The sequence below is a fragment of the Hemibagrus wyckioides genome, linkage group LG02 (assembly GCF_019097595.1).
Source record: "Hemibagrus wyckioides isolate EC202008001 linkage group LG02, SWU_Hwy_1.0, whole genome shotgun sequence".
NCBI classification, from domain to species: Eukaryota; Metazoa; Chordata; class Actinopteri; order Siluriformes; family Bagridae; genus Hemibagrus; species Hemibagrus wyckioides.
Genome location: NC_080711.1, coordinates 766,061 through 784,598, shown reverse-complemented (window position 1 = coordinate 784,598; position 18,538 = coordinate 766,061). Strand labels below are relative to the sequence as shown.

Sequence of the window (18,538 nt, the reverse complement as noted above, 5' to 3'; positions counted from 1 at the left end):
ACTAATTCTTTGCTGTCACGGGCTGACAGATGAAATGGCAGATCTGTGATGGTGTGGCTCCAAGTCCCCAAGTGTCTCTGTCCATGGCTGTCTCCTGGTCCACACAGATCCATCCACAGCATCAGTGGGCACCATCAAGCGGTGAGACTCTGACCAGGGGTAGGGCAGTGGTCACACTGGAAACTGGCAAACACTGGGAGCTCAGGAGTGGGGTGTATAGCTCCACAGAGGAAAAACAGAGAGAGAAAGATATTAAGTTTCTGATCATGTGATGTTTAAGACAGTGTAGATTATGTGTAAAGTGCAGGCAGGGACTCCGGCAAGACTAGCTATGACATCATAACTAAAAGGGAGAGCCAGAAGGTGACAGACATGAAGGCTTCCCGGGACATAAAGCGTCCAACCACTTCAATCAGTGACCTGAGTGACTTGTGAGGGTGGTAAGATGACAGCATCCAACACATCCCAGTCACCAAACACTCTATGACCATGAACCTTCCAGATCTGCTCCTTTACCTAAGAAAACTATACATTAAAATCTTGACTAAACAAATGTGTCTTCAGCCTAGACTTAAACATTGAGACTGTGTCTGAATCCCCAACACTAATTTGAAGGCTGTTCCATAACTGTGGGGCTTTGAAAGAGAAAGCTCCGCCCCCTGCTGCCTTTGCTACTTGAGGTACTACCAAGTAACCAGCACCCTTTGATCGGAGTAGGCGTGGCGGATCATAAAAGACTAAAAGATCGCTCAGGTACTGTGGCGCGAGACCATTTAGTGCTTTATAGGTCAGTAACAGGATTTTATAATCAATGTGAAATTTGACTGCTACCTGTCCTGCTTGGTGCTGTTCCCAAACCAAGCTGTGATGCTTCCTGTCATGATGTTCTCAGTGCTGCATACATGCTCGATTCACTGAGTGGCTCAACACAGAGTGTGTGTGTGTGTGTACAGGGTTTTACTGGAGCCACCAGGCCCTGAGGGAAAAAACTTCCACTTGTATGATTTAGTGAAGATGTCAGCAGGTTTACATGCACACTTTCATATTCATTCCAGTATCATAACATCGTTTTTCTACAATATATTTATCATTTTAGCAGAAGATGTTTTTGTGAATAGAAAATGAGCTGCATCAGCAGAAGGAGAGTCACTTCATCTGAATCTGAACTCATCTGTGTTTCCAGATAAAGAGACATTTTGGAGAAATGGGAAACTGCACATCGAGTCTGACATCAGAATTACCCTCAACTACACTGTTCACAAATACCTTCTACCGAATCCCAGCTCTAATCCACATTGATGGAACATTTCTTGCTTTTGCTGAGAAGCAAATGTGGTGGCAAGTCTGAAATTATTAACAAATTACACACGGACACAATGGTGCAAGTTAAAGCAAAGAGACAAGAAAGGAATTATTATTTTGCCGCGGCAAAAGGCATCTCAAACACAGTGCAATAAAATTACACAGCGGAGAGGCAAAGCCCTCTTTCACAGGTCCCCCTTATATAGAACTTTTAGGTGCATTCTAAACCAAATGTATACGTGACCAACAGCACGAAACTCTTATAGAATGGTACATCTCACTTCCATAAAAGGAGCTATAGCATATAGAAAGACAAGATATACGATGTTCTTGCATTCCACGAGTAGAATTGCTCCTGGTACTGACAGCCACCTGGTTAACATCTTCCTTTCCACACACACACACACACCAAAGTTCCTAAAGGGTTACCTGTTCATCCATGTTACTTGTTAAAATTTCCACTACACGAACTGCCACCAGTGATGAGCATGCGACCCTGCTGATCCTCAATAAGGGAACACGGCAGAACGGATCTGTTCAGGTGAGAATGATGAAGCATGTACGACTAGCTTTCATTTAAAATGCTCAAATCCAGGTTTTAATTTCATGGTCATTGATTTGCTCTTTTTTCTTTTCAGTGGTCAGGTGTTCAGGAGCTAAAGATAACTGAAATGGACAATCATCGCACCATGAACCTTTGTCCTGTCTATGACAAAGAAAATAATGTTCTCTTTTTGTTCTTTAACTGTATAACTAAGGACATCAGGGAGAAAGATCAGATTAATGACCGTAAGAACTCTGCTAAGTTCAATTCAATTCAGTTTATTTTGTATAGCGCCTTTTACAATGAACATTGTCTCAAAGCAGCTTTACAAAAGAAGAGAAACGGAGAAAGGGGAGGGGAAAATGAAAATGAAAATAAAAAATAACTAAATAACTAGAAATAAGAATAAATTATTAAATTAAATTATTAAACTATTTTATTTTATCCCTAATGAGCAAGCCTGTGGCAAGGAAAAACTCCCTGGGATGGAAGGAAGAAACCTTGAGAGGAACCAGGCTCAGAAGGGAACCCATCCTCATTTGGGTGACACTAAACAGTAAATAATGTAACTAACTGATTAATGTCCTTTCTACAACAGAAATCAATGACCCATGAGGAACTATTAGGTCAGTGTAGTTTCTGAGGTCATTATAGACACTAATTCTTTGCTGTCACGGGCTGACAGATGAAATGGCAGATCTGTGATGGTGTGAAAGTCCCCAAGTGTCTCTGTCCATGGCTGTCTCCTGGTCCACACAGATCCATCCACAGCATCAGTGGGCACCAACAAGACTAGACTCCGACGAGACTAAACAAATGTGTCTTCAGCCTAGACTTAAACATTGAGACTGTGTCTGAATCCTGAACACTGATCTGAAGGCTATTCCATAACTGTGGGGCTTTGAAAGAAAAAGCTCCGCCCCCTGCTGTAGCCTTTGCTACTTGAGGTACTACCAAATAACCAGCACCCATTGATCGGAGTAGGCGTGGCGGATCATAAAAGTACTGCGGCACGAGACCATTTAGTGCTTTATAGGTCAGTAACAGAATTTTATAATCAATGTGAAATTTGACTGGGAGCCAATGTAGTGTGGATAAAATAGGAGTGATGTGTTCATATCTTCTGGTTCTAGTTAGGACTCTAGCTGCTGCATTCTGGACTAACTGGAGCTTGTTTCTGCTCCTACTGGAACATCCAGACAGTAAGACATTACAATAATCCAACCTAGAGGTGACAAAAGCATGAACTAATTTCTCTGCATCATGAAGTGACATGAAGTGACACGAAAGACCAGAGTCAATAATCACACCAAGACCTTTTACTGCTGGACAAGATGAAACCAAAAGACCATCCACCGTTACTCTGTAATCAGAAAGCTCCTAGCTGCATGTGGTCCTAGTACAAGCACCTCTGTCTTGTCCGAATTAAGCAGGAGGAAGTTAGTGGCCATCCAGTGTCTAATGTCCTTTACACATTCTTCTATCTTAATAAGCTGGTGTCTCTCATCTGATTTAGCTGAAACATATAGCTGTGTGTCATCTGCATAACAGTGGAAGCTAATACCATGTTTATGAATAATTACACCAAGGGGTAACATATAGGGAGAAAAGCAGTGGGCCTAAAACAGAACCTTGTGGAACACTGAACATAACCTTGGTATGCATGGAGAAGTCACCATCTAGATCTACAAACTGATAACGGTCAGTCAAATAAGACCTGAGCCAGGAGAGGGCTGTTCCTTTAACACCAACAACATGTTCTAGTCTATCAAGTAGAACAGTGTGGTCAATGGTGTCAAAAGCTGCACTAAGATCCAGTAGCACCAGGAAGGAGACACAACCCTGATCAGAGGTCAGTAACAGGTCACTGACCACTTTAACCAGTGCTGTCTCTGTGCTATGATGAGGCCTAAATCCTGACTGATACAATTCATAAATGTTATTTCTATGCAGGTCTGAACATAACTGCTGTGCTCCAGCCTTTTCTAGGATCTTGGAGATAAAAAGGAGATAGAATGCAGGTTAAAAGTTTTGAAGAAGAAATTAGCAAAATTTAGATCAGGCTCTTGAAGTGGAGTGAAGCACTCTAAGCTCTGATCAGAAATAGTTATATTATCTAAAGAATTATCTAACAAATAATTTAGTTTTAAATTAATAGTCTGAATTTTTTGCCTGATGTCAATTTTTTCATTGAAGAAATTCATGAAGTCATTGCTGCTAAATGTAGATGGTGTGCACTTTTCTACAGTGGTTTGACTCCTAGTTAGTTTTGCTACAGTGCTAAATAAAAATTTAGGATTGTTTTTGTTATCTTCGATTAGGGCAGAGAGATACGCTGATGTAGCAGCACTAAGATAATTTTCGTATCTCAGAAGGCTTTCCTTCCACGCTAACTAGGTTGCTAATTTAGGATGACGCCATTTACGTTCTAGTTTCCTAGCTGATTGTTTTAAAGCTCGTGTGTGGTCGTTGTACCAGGGTGCTAGTTTCTTCTTTTTAATTATTTTCCTTTTAAGTGGAGCTACAGTGTCTAGCGTGTTCTGTGGGGTCAGACGGCAAACCAATCATGCGTGATAATTCTGGGAGACTATCGGTAAATCTCTCTGCAATAGCAGACGTAAATTTACGCTTGATATGGTAACGTGGCACATTGCGCATCTCGTGTCTAAGTTGCATTTTAAACGAAACAAGATAGTGATCTGAGATAGCTTCCGACTGTGGAAGAGTGACTCTGTTTTCTATATTTAATCCGAATATAAAAATGAGATCCAGAGTGTGACCTCCATTATGAGTGGGTCCTAACACCTACTGAATCTAAGATGGACACACCTGCTGTTCTCAGAGGGTCTTCTGGCTTATCAAAATGAATGTTGAAGTCTCCTACTATTAATGCTTTGTCTAAAGAAACAACAAGGTTTGAAGTAAAATCTCCAAATTCACTGAGGAATTCAGAGTATGGCCCTGGGGGTCTGTAAATAACAATTAGTGGAATTGACTCTGTGAACTTATTTGTAGTTGCATAAGTTAGGTTAGTATAAAGAAGTTCAAGTGTTGAATTGACGTATGGGTTTTTGTGTGGTGCCTAGCTTATTATCATGAATAACTGCAACACCTCCTCCCCTGCCTGTTAGACGCGGTTGATGTATACTACCAGTCAAAAGTTTGGACACACCTTTTAATTCAGTGTTTTTTGTTTAGGGATTTATTTTCTACACTCTAGAACAATCCTGGAGATTTCAAAACTATGAAATAACACACATGGACTGAAGTAATCCATATGTAACGACAAGAAAAAACAGTCAGTTGTTATTTTAAGACACGAAGGTCAGGTGTTCTGGAATAGTTCTTGCAAGAACAGTATTGTCAAGTGCATTTGCAAAACCCATCAAGCCCCATGATGAAACTGGCTCACATGAAGACCATCCCAGTAAAGCAAGACCAAAACTGACCTCTGCTGCAGAGGAGAAGTTCATTTAGAGTGACCAGCCTCAGAAATCACCAATTAACAGCACCTCAGATTAGAGGCGTCATGAAGGCTTTACAGAGCATCAGTAGCAGACATATCTCAATATCAACTGTTCAAAGGACATTATTGTGGATTTCGGCCGCCTTCAGCATTGTTTTACAATGTAGAGAGAAATAAACATCAGGAAACACCATGGGATTAGAAGGTGTGTCCAAACTTTTGACTGGTAGTGTATATAGCTAAAAACAGGCGGACAGGCTTCATTTAATGCTACGTACTCGTTTTGTTTAATCCATGTTTCTGTTAAACAAAGAACACTGAACTCCTGATCAGTAATCAGTTCATTAATAATGTGTTTTAGCTGACAGAGATATACTTAACAGTAGCTTCAGACCAAAGGTGCAGGCTGTGCATTCACTATCATCTAGTTTTATGTTAATCAGGTTACTAAAACAAATTTTCTGATTGTTAAAACATTTTCGTTTGGTTCGGGGAACAGACACAGTCTCAATGTTATGAACCCTGAGTGACGACTCTCTGCAGCCAGCAGACGGTGGGATTAACCTGCTTGTCTGCTCCCTGGCCCTGGATTGTCACTGATTAACTAGATCTGCTCTAAGACTATGTGCGATGCTGCAAGAAATGAGAGCAGCACCCTCCCGAGTGGGATGGACACCGTCCCGTCCTAACAGGTCAGCCTTGCCCTTAAAGGAGCTCCAATTATCTATGAAGCCCACATTGTTTTCGGAGCACCACCTGGACATCCAGCAGTTCAGTGACCATAACCTGCTGTAAGCTACATCTCCACACCGCATTGGGATGGGGCCAGAGCATACTACAGCATCGGACATCGCCTTCGCTAATTTACACACCTCTACAACATTACTCTTAGTAACCTCAGACTGACGAAGGCGTATATCATTAGCTCCTACATGGAAGACTATCATCGAGAACCTGTGCTTGCCTAGGACCCTGAGATTACCTGCTATGTCCGGTGCCCTGGCTCCCGGAATACACCTAACCTGTGCTGCTGGAGCGTCTAAAGGCCTAGCTAATTTCACATGCCTTAAGATGGAGTCTCCTATAACCAGAGCTCTTTCAGGTTTCTCAGTGGGTGCTTCACTGAGGAGAGCAAACCTGTTGGTCATGTGAAGCGGAGAGGAGTGGTGCTCCCGTGGGCAAGCCTTAGCGTTAGCCTTGGCTATACGACTATGCTGCTGAGCCTTCACCCATTCACCCCGCTGTGGCATCCAGACTTCCTCCTACAGATACTACACTACTCTCACCATCACTAACCCTCTCTAGTGTCTGGATGCGCACCTCTAAAGCTAATATCTTCTCCGTCAGAGAGCTAACTAGCGTACACTTATCACAAGTAAAATTAACACTAACGACAGAGGAAGAATTACTAAACATCCTGCAGCTCAAACACTGAACAAGCTGAAAGTTAGTCATACTGTATGATCACGTACCTTTGAGTGAATTTATCCTGATAATAAAGAGATCCAGAGAGGGTTTTCCTCCGATTGCTGTATGGAAACCGGAAAAAAAAGGCTTCTCCCGGTAGAAACAAAAGAACAATTAACTGAAATATGCAAGTAAAGATTTTGAAAACGAAACCTGACAGCGTAAAATATTCAGGCCAAAGAGAAAAAATTAGACTATGTAAACTTCGAATAAAAATCGCAGAAACAGGCAAGAAACCCGCGGTAAGCGCTTCCTAAGTTATGTTACATTACTAGCAGTGATAAAGGTGAGACTTGGACAGATTTAAAGGACTTGACAGAACGTGTGATTGGAGATGAGATTAAAAACTGGGCCACATTCAGTGTAGGTCCTGGACACGGCATTCAGATGAAGGATGGCAGACTCATCGTTCCTGCTTACACTTATTATATTAACTCTAGTGTAAAACCCTACGCTTTTGCGTTCTATAGTGACGATCACGGGGCCACCTGGAGGTTTGGAGAAAAATTAAGTGTCACATCCGGTGAGTGTCAGATGGTAGAGATCATTGGCAACGGCAAAACTTACTTATACTGCAATGCAAGAAGTAGTGAGGGTTTTAGAGTGGAGTCTTGGAGTGAGAACGGGGGAGAGAGTTTTAAAACAAGTAATGGGCCACTGGTGGATTGTAGTGAGCTTCCCATACAAAGACCAGGACACATGGCTCCTATTTTCACACACAACTGATGGAGTGGAGAGAAAGGATCTTGGGGTTTATTTGAATAAGACTCCTCTTGATCCTAAAGGTTGGACTGATCCATACATCATCAATCCCGGCTGCAGCGGATATTCTGATCTGATTCAAATCAACAATGAACACTTCCCTTGCCTCCTGGAGCGTAAGACAGATAACCGTGAAGAAACGGCTTTTGTGGAGTTTACTAGTGACGATTTCAAGCCACCAAAAGTACCAAAACCTGATCCTAAATATGCTACTGCTGTGTAATAATTTAAAATGACACAAACAAAAAGTACTGAACACGTGAAGAAAGGGAGGTGTAAACAGGCATGGAAAGCCAAGACACCAGCTGAAATCAATCAGTAATTAGAAAGCAATGCCAGGGGATCCTCACCAGGTTTCTGACAGAGGAGTGTTATCAGAAGAGTTGTGGAGAGCTTCAGAAACAGATGACTCCATTGCTGAAGGAAAAGCATGTTGAACCTAGTTTAAAGTCAACATTTGGTCAAGCCTGTGAAGTACTGGAAGAGTATAGTCTGGTCAGATGAGACCAAAACTGAACACTTTGGAAACCATAACACACCAATGTTTGGAGGACGAAATGGCACCACAAAAACACCAGACCAGCAGTGAAGTTTTGGAGGAGGGAACATCATGGTGTAGGCTGTTCTTCAGGTTACGCTACTGGCAAACTTCATATCACTGAAGGAGGAAGAACGGAAAAATGTACCACGTTCTTGATAAAAAATCTGCTGCCATCTACCAGGACGATGAAGATGAAACGAGGGTGGACATTTCCGCAGGATCCCAAACACACAGCCAAGGAAACTCTCCACTGGTTTCAGAAAAAGAAAATAAAGCTGCTAGAATGGCCCAGCCAATCACCTGACTTCAATCCAAGTGAAAATCTATGGAAGAACTAAAGATCAGAGTTCATAGAAGAGGCCCTCAGAGAACTTTCAAGACTGTTTGTGTGGAAGAACGGGCCAAAATCACACCTGAGCAATGCATGCAACTAGTTTCTCCATACAGGAGGCGTCTTTCTTCAAGCTTTCTCCATACAGGAGGCGTCTTTCTTCAAGCTTTCTCCATACAGGAGTCGTCTTTCTTCAAGCTTTCTCCATACAGGAGTCGTCTTTCTTCAAGCTTTCTCCATACAGGAGGTGTCTTTCTTCAAGCTTTCTCCATACAGGAGGTGTCTTTCTTCAAGCTTTCCCCATACAGGAGGTGTCTTTCTTCAAGCTTTCTCCATACAGGAGGCGTCTTTCTTCAAGCTTTCTCCATACAGGAGGTGTCTTTCTTCAAGCTTTCCCCATACAGGAGGTGTCTTTATTCAAGCTTTCTCCATACAGGAGGCATCTTGAAGCGTTCTTGTTCAGCTTTCTGTTTCTTGAAGCTTTCTTGTTCAGTTCGGTGTCCATTGGTGCAGACGTGTTTTTCTGAGCTCCTTCAAGCTGACCTACAATTGACCTACAAATGTTTACGCTTTTCATCAATTATCTGTTATTCTACTGCTCTTTAACACTATGTCGGTTGTGGGTTTGCCTTTGAGTGCAGGTGAGGATTCCTTCGAGATGCACTCGGTGGACATGGAGCTGGAGGCCGTGGAGAAGCAGATCCGTGACCTACAGGTGAAGCAGGCCCAGCTGCGACAGCGGAAAGCCGTGCTGGAATCTTCCCGGACTGAAGCTCACCTCTCCCAGGTAAATCCGCGGCGTGATCTGAACACTCCGACAACCTCAACTCCGTGTTCTTCTCTGCCCAGGCCCAGCGCACCTAGGACTCACCCTGCCCAGGTTTCGTTCACTCTGGCACCGGGGTACCACAAAGCCTGGATGCAGCAGCAGTGGAAGCCACAAGCCATACCCCACACGAGGACCTCTCCCCCTCTGCCGCCACCCGTTTTTGAGATCTCGACCCGCAACCACTTCAATCCCCTTCGCAAGATGGAGTGCAACGCGGTGATCATCGGAGACTCCATCGTCCGTCACGTCCGTGCTACCGTGGCTAAAGGTAAGGTGCACACTCGCTGTCTTACTGGTGCTTGTGTTGTTGATGTCGCTGCACCGGTACCCGCGATCCTGAACAAGAACATCGGAGCTGTGGTCCTCCATGCTGGCACGAATGACATCAGGCTGAGGCAGACGGAGATCCTGAAGAAGGACTTCAGGAGCCTGGTGGAGAAGGTTCACAAGGCATTGCCCACGACGAAGATCATGATGTCAGGACCACTTTCCACGTTCCAGCGAGGAATCAAAAGGTTCAGCAGGCTATTTGCATTTAATGAATGGCTACAGTCTTGGTGTCAAGAACAGAAATGATCATTTATTGATAATTGGAATGTTTTCTGGGAGCGTCCTAGGTTCTACGTTCCGATGGCCTGCATCCAAACAGAGCTGGAGCAGAAGTCCTCTCGGACAACATCTCCAGGACACTACGCACCATCTGACTGGTAAGTCATAACTCAGATAACAATTCTAATAACTACTGTTCAACTCGCCAGGCTGATATTAGTTAACACATAACTCGTCCTATAGAAACTGTGTCTGTTCCCCGATTAGTGAGATCAAAGGATAAATTCATTAATAACTCTCGAAATAATCTCATCACAGTTAAACCTGACAAAGGCCAAATAGGTAAAGAGAAACAATTTCTTAAGTTTGGGCTTCTGAACATTAGATCCCTTGCACCGAAAGCACTTATTATTAATGAAATGATCTCAGATTATAGTTTCGACGCACTCTGTCTTACTGAAACCTGGCTTAGACCAAATGAATACATTGGTCTGAATGAGTCTACTCCATCAGGATATTCCTATAAACATGAGCCCCGTCAGACAGGTCGTGGTGGTGGTGTTGCAACCATCTATAATAATTCTCTTACCATTACTCAGAAAACAGGATCCAGGTTTAACTCATTTGAAGTGCTCATCCTTAATGGTGCACTCTCTGACATGCACAAAAAATCCCTCCTATCTCTTGCCCTGGCCACCGTGTACAGACCCCCGGGGCCCTACGGTGATTTTCTTAATGAGTTTTCACATTTACTTTCAGATCTTTGGATCAGTTTTGACAAAGTGTTAATTGTAGGAGACTTTAACATTCATGTAGACGATGCTAACGATGTGTTAGGACTCGCATTTATAGATTTACTAAATTCCTTTGGGGTTAAACAAAACATTAATAGACCAACTCATCGTTTTAATCATACACTAGACTTAGTTATATCACATGGGACCGATGTTACTGATATAACCGTTCTTCCTCAATGCGATGACATCACAGACCATCACCTCTTATTGTACACTCTACCTGTAGAACATATTAGACACGTCTCTCCACGTTATAAACTTGGTAGAACTATAACTCCGCCCACTAAAGACAGATTTACAAACAATCTGCCAGATCTGTCTCAACTTCTTACCAGACCCCTAAATGCAGATGATTTAGATGAAGTAACCAACAGCATAGGCAATATTTTTACCAGCACACTAGACACTGTTGCCCCCATCCGACTAATAAAGGTCCGAGAAAAAATGCCTGCACCATGGTACAATAGTCATACTCACACCCTCAAGAGAGCAACCCGTAACCTCGAGCGAAAGTGGAGAAAAAACAAATTAGAAGTTTTTAGAACTGTGTTTAAAGATAGTGTATCCAACTATAGACAGGCTCTAAAAGCTGCTAGGGCTGAGCATCTGAGCAAACTGATAGAAATAAACCAGAACAATCCTAGATTTTTATTCAGTACAGTCGCTAGACTAACAAAACCTCAGTTTTCTGGAGAGAGTATTTCAGCCCAGTTTAGTAGTGAGGACTTTTCTTCACTGAAAAAATTGATAGTATTAGGAACAAAATATTGGATGTTAAACCATTGACAGCATCCGGTGATCCAGACCAGCCTAAAGCCCCACATTTAAAGCTACAATGCTTTACCAGTACAGGGCAGGAAGAGCTAGTTAAATGCTGCTGGAGAGCCTCTTCTCAATATTAACTCATTATATCTAGGTCATGTCCCAAAATCTCTCAAGTTAGCAGTTATTAAGCCTCTTCTTAAGAAACCGAAACTAGACCCTGATGAAATTTCAAATTACAGACCGATTTCAAACCTTCTGTTTATATAAAAAATACTAGCAAAAGTGGTGTCAGCTCAATTATGCTCCTTCCTACAGGAAAACAATATCCTTGAAGAATTTCAGTCAGGTTTTAGGCCCCATCATAGTACAGAAACTGCACTAGTCAAAATCACAAATGACTTGCTTTTAGCTTCGGACCAAGGCTGCATCTCCATTTTAGTCCTGCTTGATCTTAGTGCTGCATTCCACACTATAGATCATAATATCCTCATAGATCACTTACAAAATCACACAGGTATGCAGGGACAGGCATTAAAATGGTTTAGATCCTACCGGTCTGATCCATACCACTTTGTAGATTTAAATGGAGAACTGTCCAGTGTAGTGCCAGTGAAATACGGGGTCCCACAAGGGTCAGTTTTAGGACCTCTGCTTTTCTCGGTATACATGCTTCCATTGGGTAATATCATTGGAAGGCATGGGATTAGTTTCCATTGTTATGCCGATGATACCCAGTTATATATCTCATCAAAACCTGATGAAATATCTAATTTGCCTACATTTACCGAGTGTGTTAAAGATATTAGAGATTGGATGACCGATAATCTTCTATTACTAAATTTCGATAAGACAGAGATATTACTTATTGGTCCAAAAACCAGTACACAGAAGCTCTCGCAATTCAGCTTGCATCTAGAAGGATGTACTGTTACTACTAGCTCAACAGTGAAAGACCTGGGTGTAATATTAGACAGTAACTTATCCTTTGAAAATCATATTTCCAATATCACAAAAACAGCCTTCTTCCATCTTAGAAATATTGCCAAGCTTAGGAACATTTTATCTGTATCTGATGCAGAAAAACTAGTTCATGTATTCCTGACCTCCAGACTGGACTACTGTAATGCATTACTAGGTGTTTGTCCTGCATCTTCAATAAACAAGCTACAGTTAGTCCAGAATGCAGCCGCCAGAGTTCTTACCAGATCAAGAGAATATGATCATATAACCCCAATATTATCATCCCTGCACTGGCTTCCTGTGAAGTTTAGAATTGACTATAAACTAGCTCTACTCACGTACAAGGCTCTAATTGGTTTAGCTCCCACCTATCTCTCCAGTCTTCTGACACGTTACAATCCACCACGCTCTTTAAGATCACAAAATTCCGGACTTCTGGTAGTTTCCAGAATATCAAAGTCCACAAAAGGGGGTAGAGTCTTTTCGTATTTAGCTCCTAAACTTTGGAATAGTCTTCCTGACAGTGTTCGGGGCTCAGACACAGTCTCCCAGTTTAAATGTAGACTAAAGACTTATCTCTTTATCCTGGCATACATCTAACATCCCATAACCTTGTGCTCCAGTACATCTGATTAAATACACATCATCTAGTACTGCTAATATTATGAACAGCAGCTACGCTAATGCTCTTCCATTGTTTCCCTTCTTCTACCCATCCCGAGGCATACAGAGACTGTGCTGGCTCCAGTGGTATCCGGAGATGGACCGGCTCCAGCCGGGTTCTGCTTGTGAGGATTGGGATATTCAAGCAGCGCTGTGGACAACAACCTCCTTATTGATTTACATAACACTATACACATGCTGTATCTACATCACACAATTGTCACCCAAATGAGGATGGATTCCCTTTTGAGTCTGGTTCCTCTCAAGGTTTCTTCCTCATACCATCTAAGGGAGTTTTTCTTGCCACAGTCGCCTCAGTCACCTCAGGCTTGCTCACTTGGGATAACATCTAGGACTGTCTGTCTGTCTGTCTGTTTATATGTTTGTTGTTTTCTTATGTTGTTTCTCATGTAAAGCTGCTTTGAGACAATGCTCTTTGTTAAAAGCGCTATACAAAAATAAAAAATAAATTGATAAAGGAGGCGTCTTTCTTCAAGCTTTCTCCATACAGGAGGCGTCTTTCTTCAAGCTTTCTCCATACAGGAGGCGTCTTTCTTCAAGCTTTCTCCATACAGGAGGCGTCTTTCTTCAAGCTTTCTCCATACAGGAGGCGTCTTTCTTCAAGCTTTCTCCATACAGGAGGCGTCTTTCTTCAAGCTTTCTCCATACAGGAGGCGTCTTTCTTCAAGCTTTCTCCATACAGGAGGCGTCTTTCTTCAAGCTTTCTCCATACAGGAGGCGTCTTTCTTCAAGCTTTCTCCATACAGGAGGCGTCTTTCTTCAAGCTTTCTCTATACAGGAGGCGTCTTTCTTCAAGCTTTCTCCATACAGGAGGCGTCTTTCTTCAAGCTTTCTCCATACAGGAGGCGTCTTTCTTCAAGCTTTCTCCATACAGGAGGCGTCTTTCTTCAAGCTTTCTCCATACAGGAGGCGTCTTTCTTCAAGCTTTCTCCATACAGGAGGCGTCTTTCTTCAAGCTTTCTCCATACAGGAGGCGTCTTTCTTCAAGCTTTCTCCATACAGGAGGCGTCTTTCTTCAAGCTTTCTCCATACAGGAGGCGTCTTTCTTCAAGCTTTCTCCATACAGGAGGCGTCTTTCTTCAAGCTTTCTCCATACAGGAGGTGTCTTTCTTCAAGCTTTCTCCATACAGGAGGTGTCTTTCTTCAAGCTTTCTCCATACAGGAGGTGTCTTTCTTCAAGCTTTCTCCATACAGGAGGTGTCTTTCTTCAAGCTTTCTCCATACAGGAGGTGTCTTTCTTCAAGCTTTCTCCATACAGGAGGCGTCTTAAAGCAGTCTTTACCGACAAAGGCTTTTGTACAAGGCATTGTGTAATCCTTTTTTAATGAACTGAACCATTTCCTGAACCAGTGACTGTGTACAATAATTAACAATAAAGACTGTTTTAAACAAATAAATGTTCTGTTAGGAAAAATAAATGAGGCAGAGAGTTTTTATATATAACTTACATTTCGGTATAAAAAGTACATTTTAAAAATCCCAGAAAAATTTTTTTTTAAAAAACCTTCACACTTAAAAAAAAAAAAAAAAAAAACATAAATAGATGTCTGTATAAAAGAGACAAGAGAAGTCATCAGTAGTGATTATGTGCAGCTCAGTGTGTTCACAGCTTTCACACACACACACACAGACACACACACACACACACACAGAGACACAGACACACACACACACAGACACACAGACACACAGAGACACGGACACACAGAGACACAGACACACACACACACACAGACACACACACACACACACAGACACACACACACACAGACACACACACACACAGAGACACAGACACACACACACACAGACACACAGAGACACAGACAGACACACAGAGACACAGACACACAGAGACACAGACACACAGAGACACAGACACACAGAGACACAGACACACACACACACACAGACACACACACACACAGAGACACAGACATACACAGACACACACACAGACACACACACAGACACAGCTCTGTCAGAATCCCTCAGTGATTGTTCACTGCACAATTAGTCGAACTCCTGCACCTCCTTCTGCACAATGTTTTCCTGTAAAACACACACACATGCACACACACACACACAATAAATACACATGATTTATGTCACACTGCCACCTGCTGGTGAGATGAGCAGCTAAACACTGAACTAATTATTACACAGAGAAATAAAAAAAAAGAACCAATAGGAAACAGAAAGATAGAAATAAATGATAAGGACACAAAAGAAAGAGAGAGAGAGAGAGAGAAATGGAGGAAAGTCTCTGCTCCTTACCCATCCTCCCTGACTCTTCACCCAGGGAGCGAAGTTCTCCATGTAGCGCTCGGCGTATCCCTCCACACGCTGCGTCACCCCTGTTGCCGTGACAACACGTCGAGTCATCTCCATGGTGATGGCCACACGCTGCAAGGTGGGGCTCTCGGCCACAGGAAGGGGCGGGTCTACGGCTTCATTGGCACAGGAGTCGAGCAGCCTGGCGAAGGATGTGTAGGACATCCGGGTCAGAGATTTACGCAGCAGAGGATTAGATTCAATCTGTAAAATAAATGAGCAGTGAGTGAATCAGTGAGTGAAGCAGTGAGTGAATCAGTGAGTGAATCAGTGAGTGAAGCAGTGAGTGAAGCAGTGAGTGAAGCAGTGAGTGAAGCAGTGAGTGAATCAGTGAGTGAAGCAGTGAGTGAAGCAGTGAGTGAAGCAGTGAGTGAATCAGTGAGTGAAGCAGTGAGTGAAGCAGTGAGTGAAGCAGTGAGTGAAGCAGTGAGTGAAGCAGTGAGTGAATCAGTGAGTGAATCAGTGAGTGAATCAGTGAGTGAAGCAGTGAGTGAATCAGTGAGTGAAGCAGTGAGTGAATCAGTGAGTGAAGCAGTGAGTGAAGCAGTGAGTGAAGCAGTGAGTGAATCAGTGAGTGAAGCAGTGAGTGAAGCAGTGAGTGAAGCAGTGAGTGAATCAGTGAGTGAAGCAGTGAGTGATTAAATGAGTTTGTAAATCAGTAAGTGGAGTGAGTGTATGAGTAGATAAATGAATAAATAAGTGATCGATGAGTTAGTGAGTGAGTGAGTGAAGGCATAACACCAGACAGATCATGTGACATGTTGGCATTCACTCTGTCCTGCTCACCTTCTCGTTAATGACGTCTCCCTCTGTTGTCAGTATCTGGACGAGTTGCTGTACGATGGCTTCTTTATCATCTTCTGTGTAAAAATGAGTCAAGTCTGATTAAACTGGAGTTATGAATGCAAAGAAATTAGAAAATAAATGTGGAAATGCAGCAGGACTTGTCTAACTGGACTGATAGAGAAGCAAAAGAATAAAGAGGATGTGTGTCTTTACCTTTGGGCTGGATGGGTTCAGGTTTAGTCGGTGATTTTCTCTTCACGCTTTGCTGAGCAATTCGGTCCAGTTTCTTGGCCACGCCATCATAGAACTCAGGAGGGTGCGCTGGAGAGAGAGAGAGAGAGAGTGCACCCTCTTAATAACAAGTGGACAAATAAACATCACCCAACTGTAATAAAGTTTATTTAACATTAAACGTTAACTCACTCGGTGACAGTGGGGGTTTAACTGACCCCGTATCCCCTTTCATAGGAAGTGATGTCAGCCGCTTTTTCTTAAAAAGTTCCACCAGCTTCAGTTTGCTTTTCTTTTTCTTTTTATCATTTGTTTTCCGCTCACTCTCCTCATCCGATGCAGAGAATTTTTCATCCTTTTAGAAAACAGACAGAGATTTCAGATAAATAAATCCTTTTCTGTAAAATACATGTAATAATAATTCAAGGAATCAAGGAGTCAAATATCAATGAATCAATGATTCAATGAGTCAAAAATCAATGAATCAAGGAATCAATGAGTCAAAAATCAATGAATCAATGAGTCAAAAATCAATGACTCAAGCAATAAATGTGTCAAAAATGAATGAATCAAAGAATCAATGAGTCAAAAATGAATGAATCAATGAGTCAAAAATCAATGACAAGCAATAAATGTGTCAAAAATCAATGAATCAAAGAATCAATGAGTCAAAAATCAATGTATTGTTACATGTTTAAAACAAAACAAAACAACCACCAATTTTAGGCTAATAGTATCCTAAGTCTGTAATCGACTGAACCAGTGTTAATGTATTCATAGATAGAGACTTAAAGCACTTTTGTACGTCGCTCTGGATAAGAGCATCTGCCAAATACCAGAAATGTAAATGTAAAAATCAATGAATCAAAGAATCGATGAGTCAAAACTCAATGAATCAAAGAATCAATGAGTCAAAAATCAAAGAGTCAAGAATCAATGAATCAATGAGTCAAAAATCAATGAATCAACAAATCAAAGCATCCATTCCTCTTCACCTGTGCATAGCCCTGTGAACCTGAAGCTACACTTTTCTTCGGTGTAGCAGGCACTTCTCCCTGGCTAGAAACAGCACCGTTCTGTAATTGGTCAGCGCTGGTATCCTTCTGGGCGTGTCGGTGGGAAGAGGGGCGTGGCCTGAGACGTCTCTTTATCAGATTTTTGATGCCGTGTTTCTTTTCCTCTGCAGCACTGATCTTCTCATCCAGAGAGTCCCATCCGCTCTCCTCTTTCCTCTGCTTCTCTTTCTGCAGCACACTGTGCGTGTGTGTATGAGAAAGAGAGAGAGAGAGAGAGAGAGAGAGAGAGACAGAGAACAGTTTAAGAGTGTGAAAAAATGACAACACAAAGGCACTGAGATGGCCAAGTGTGTGTGTGTGTCTGTGTACCTGTACTTGTTGGGGTCGTGATATTCTCCCCCAATCCTCCCCGGCCGATCTGGAGGAGCGACAGAGAGAGCATGACCGAGAAAACTCTTCAACACCAGACGCGTCTCTTCCTTCACCTCGATGAGGGATGGAGTGGGAGAGGGTGGACTAACCAAATCCACTGACATCCCTGAGAGAGGAGTGGGGGCATGATGGAGAGATAGAAGAGAGTGAAGGTAAGAGGAAGAGAGAGGAGAAAGGGGAGAGAGAGAGAGAGGAAATAAATATTAAATAAACAGAATATAATGAGAATTTACAGGAAAAGACAGAACTACTCTTGATTAGTGACATCATTTCCTCTTTATCACCTGTGTGTGTGTGTGAATTTATTAATGTGAATGAAGGGGAACTATCAGGATCCTCACAGAGGCCAGAGAACAAACTCCAGCTGAATACAGCGAGATCAAATCCCTTTATGAGATTTAACAGTCATTAAATTTTTCGAATAAAGAAAGGAAATTAAATTAAAGAAAGGAAATGTGTTAGCTGAGCTGGTTTCTGGGTCACTGTGTAATCTGAGGTGAAGATGTGACATGGATCAGGGTTTAAAGCATTAGTACAGAAGATCCGAGTGTTTCTGATGTTTTCCAGTGTGATGAGACACGGATCTTCAGGAGCTACGCGAACCCAGAGAGTCCGTAACCCGCTGGAGTGCATGCTGGGAAATAAACACCAACACATAGGAAGGATTCCAGCACAAAATTCCCAGACAGGAATAGTTTTTTCCCTAAATTGAGTTAATGTCTCAAAAACGCAGATGATCACC

At 42.4% G+C, this 18,538-nt stretch overlaps 2 protein-coding genes across 4 annotated transcripts in view; one reads left to right on the top strand and one right to left on the bottom strand.

Annotated features, from left to right (window-relative positions):
• Nucleotides 1-1,140: 1,140 nt before the first annotated feature.
• On the top strand, nucleotides 1,141-8,686 carry LOC131369828 (sialidase-4-like). Its single transcript, XM_058416689.1, is given in 6 exon segments — nucleotides 1,141-1,338; nucleotides 1,783-1,843; nucleotides 1,926-2,195; nucleotides 4,862-4,874; nucleotides 7,027-7,423; nucleotides 7,425-8,686. Coding segments are annotated over 6 exon segments (1,215 nt in total). The 5' UTR covers nucleotides 1,141-1,204; the 3' UTR covers nucleotides 7,765-8,686.
• A 5,729-nt stretch (nucleotides 8,687-14,415) lies between these two features.
• The window catches only part of bcl2l12 (BCL2 like 12), a 20,225-nt gene continuing 16,102 nt past the window's right edge, over nucleotides 14,416-18,538 (bottom strand). For 2 of the 3 annotated variants that reach the window (XM_058405192.1, XM_058405175.1), the window contains exons 2-8: nucleotides 17,734-17,902; nucleotides 17,344-17,602; nucleotides 16,541-16,703; nucleotides 16,331-16,438; nucleotides 16,118-16,191; nucleotides 15,275-15,535; nucleotides 14,416-15,049 (exon numbers count right to left, since the gene is read on the bottom strand). In XM_058405192.1, the coding sequence (XP_058261175.1) occupies nucleotides 15,011-15,049; nucleotides 15,275-15,535; nucleotides 16,118-16,191; nucleotides 16,331-16,438; nucleotides 16,541-16,703; nucleotides 17,344-17,602; nucleotides 17,734-17,900 (1,071 nt within the window). In that variant the 5' untranslated portion in view covers nucleotides 17,901-17,902 and the 3' untranslated portion in view covers nucleotides 14,416-15,010. The remainder of the gene's footprint in view (nucleotides 15,050-15,274; nucleotides 15,536-16,117; nucleotides 16,192-16,330; nucleotides 16,439-16,540; nucleotides 16,704-17,343; nucleotides 17,603-17,733; nucleotides 17,903-18,538) is intronic. The other variant, XM_058405184.1, reaches the window with a different exon arrangement.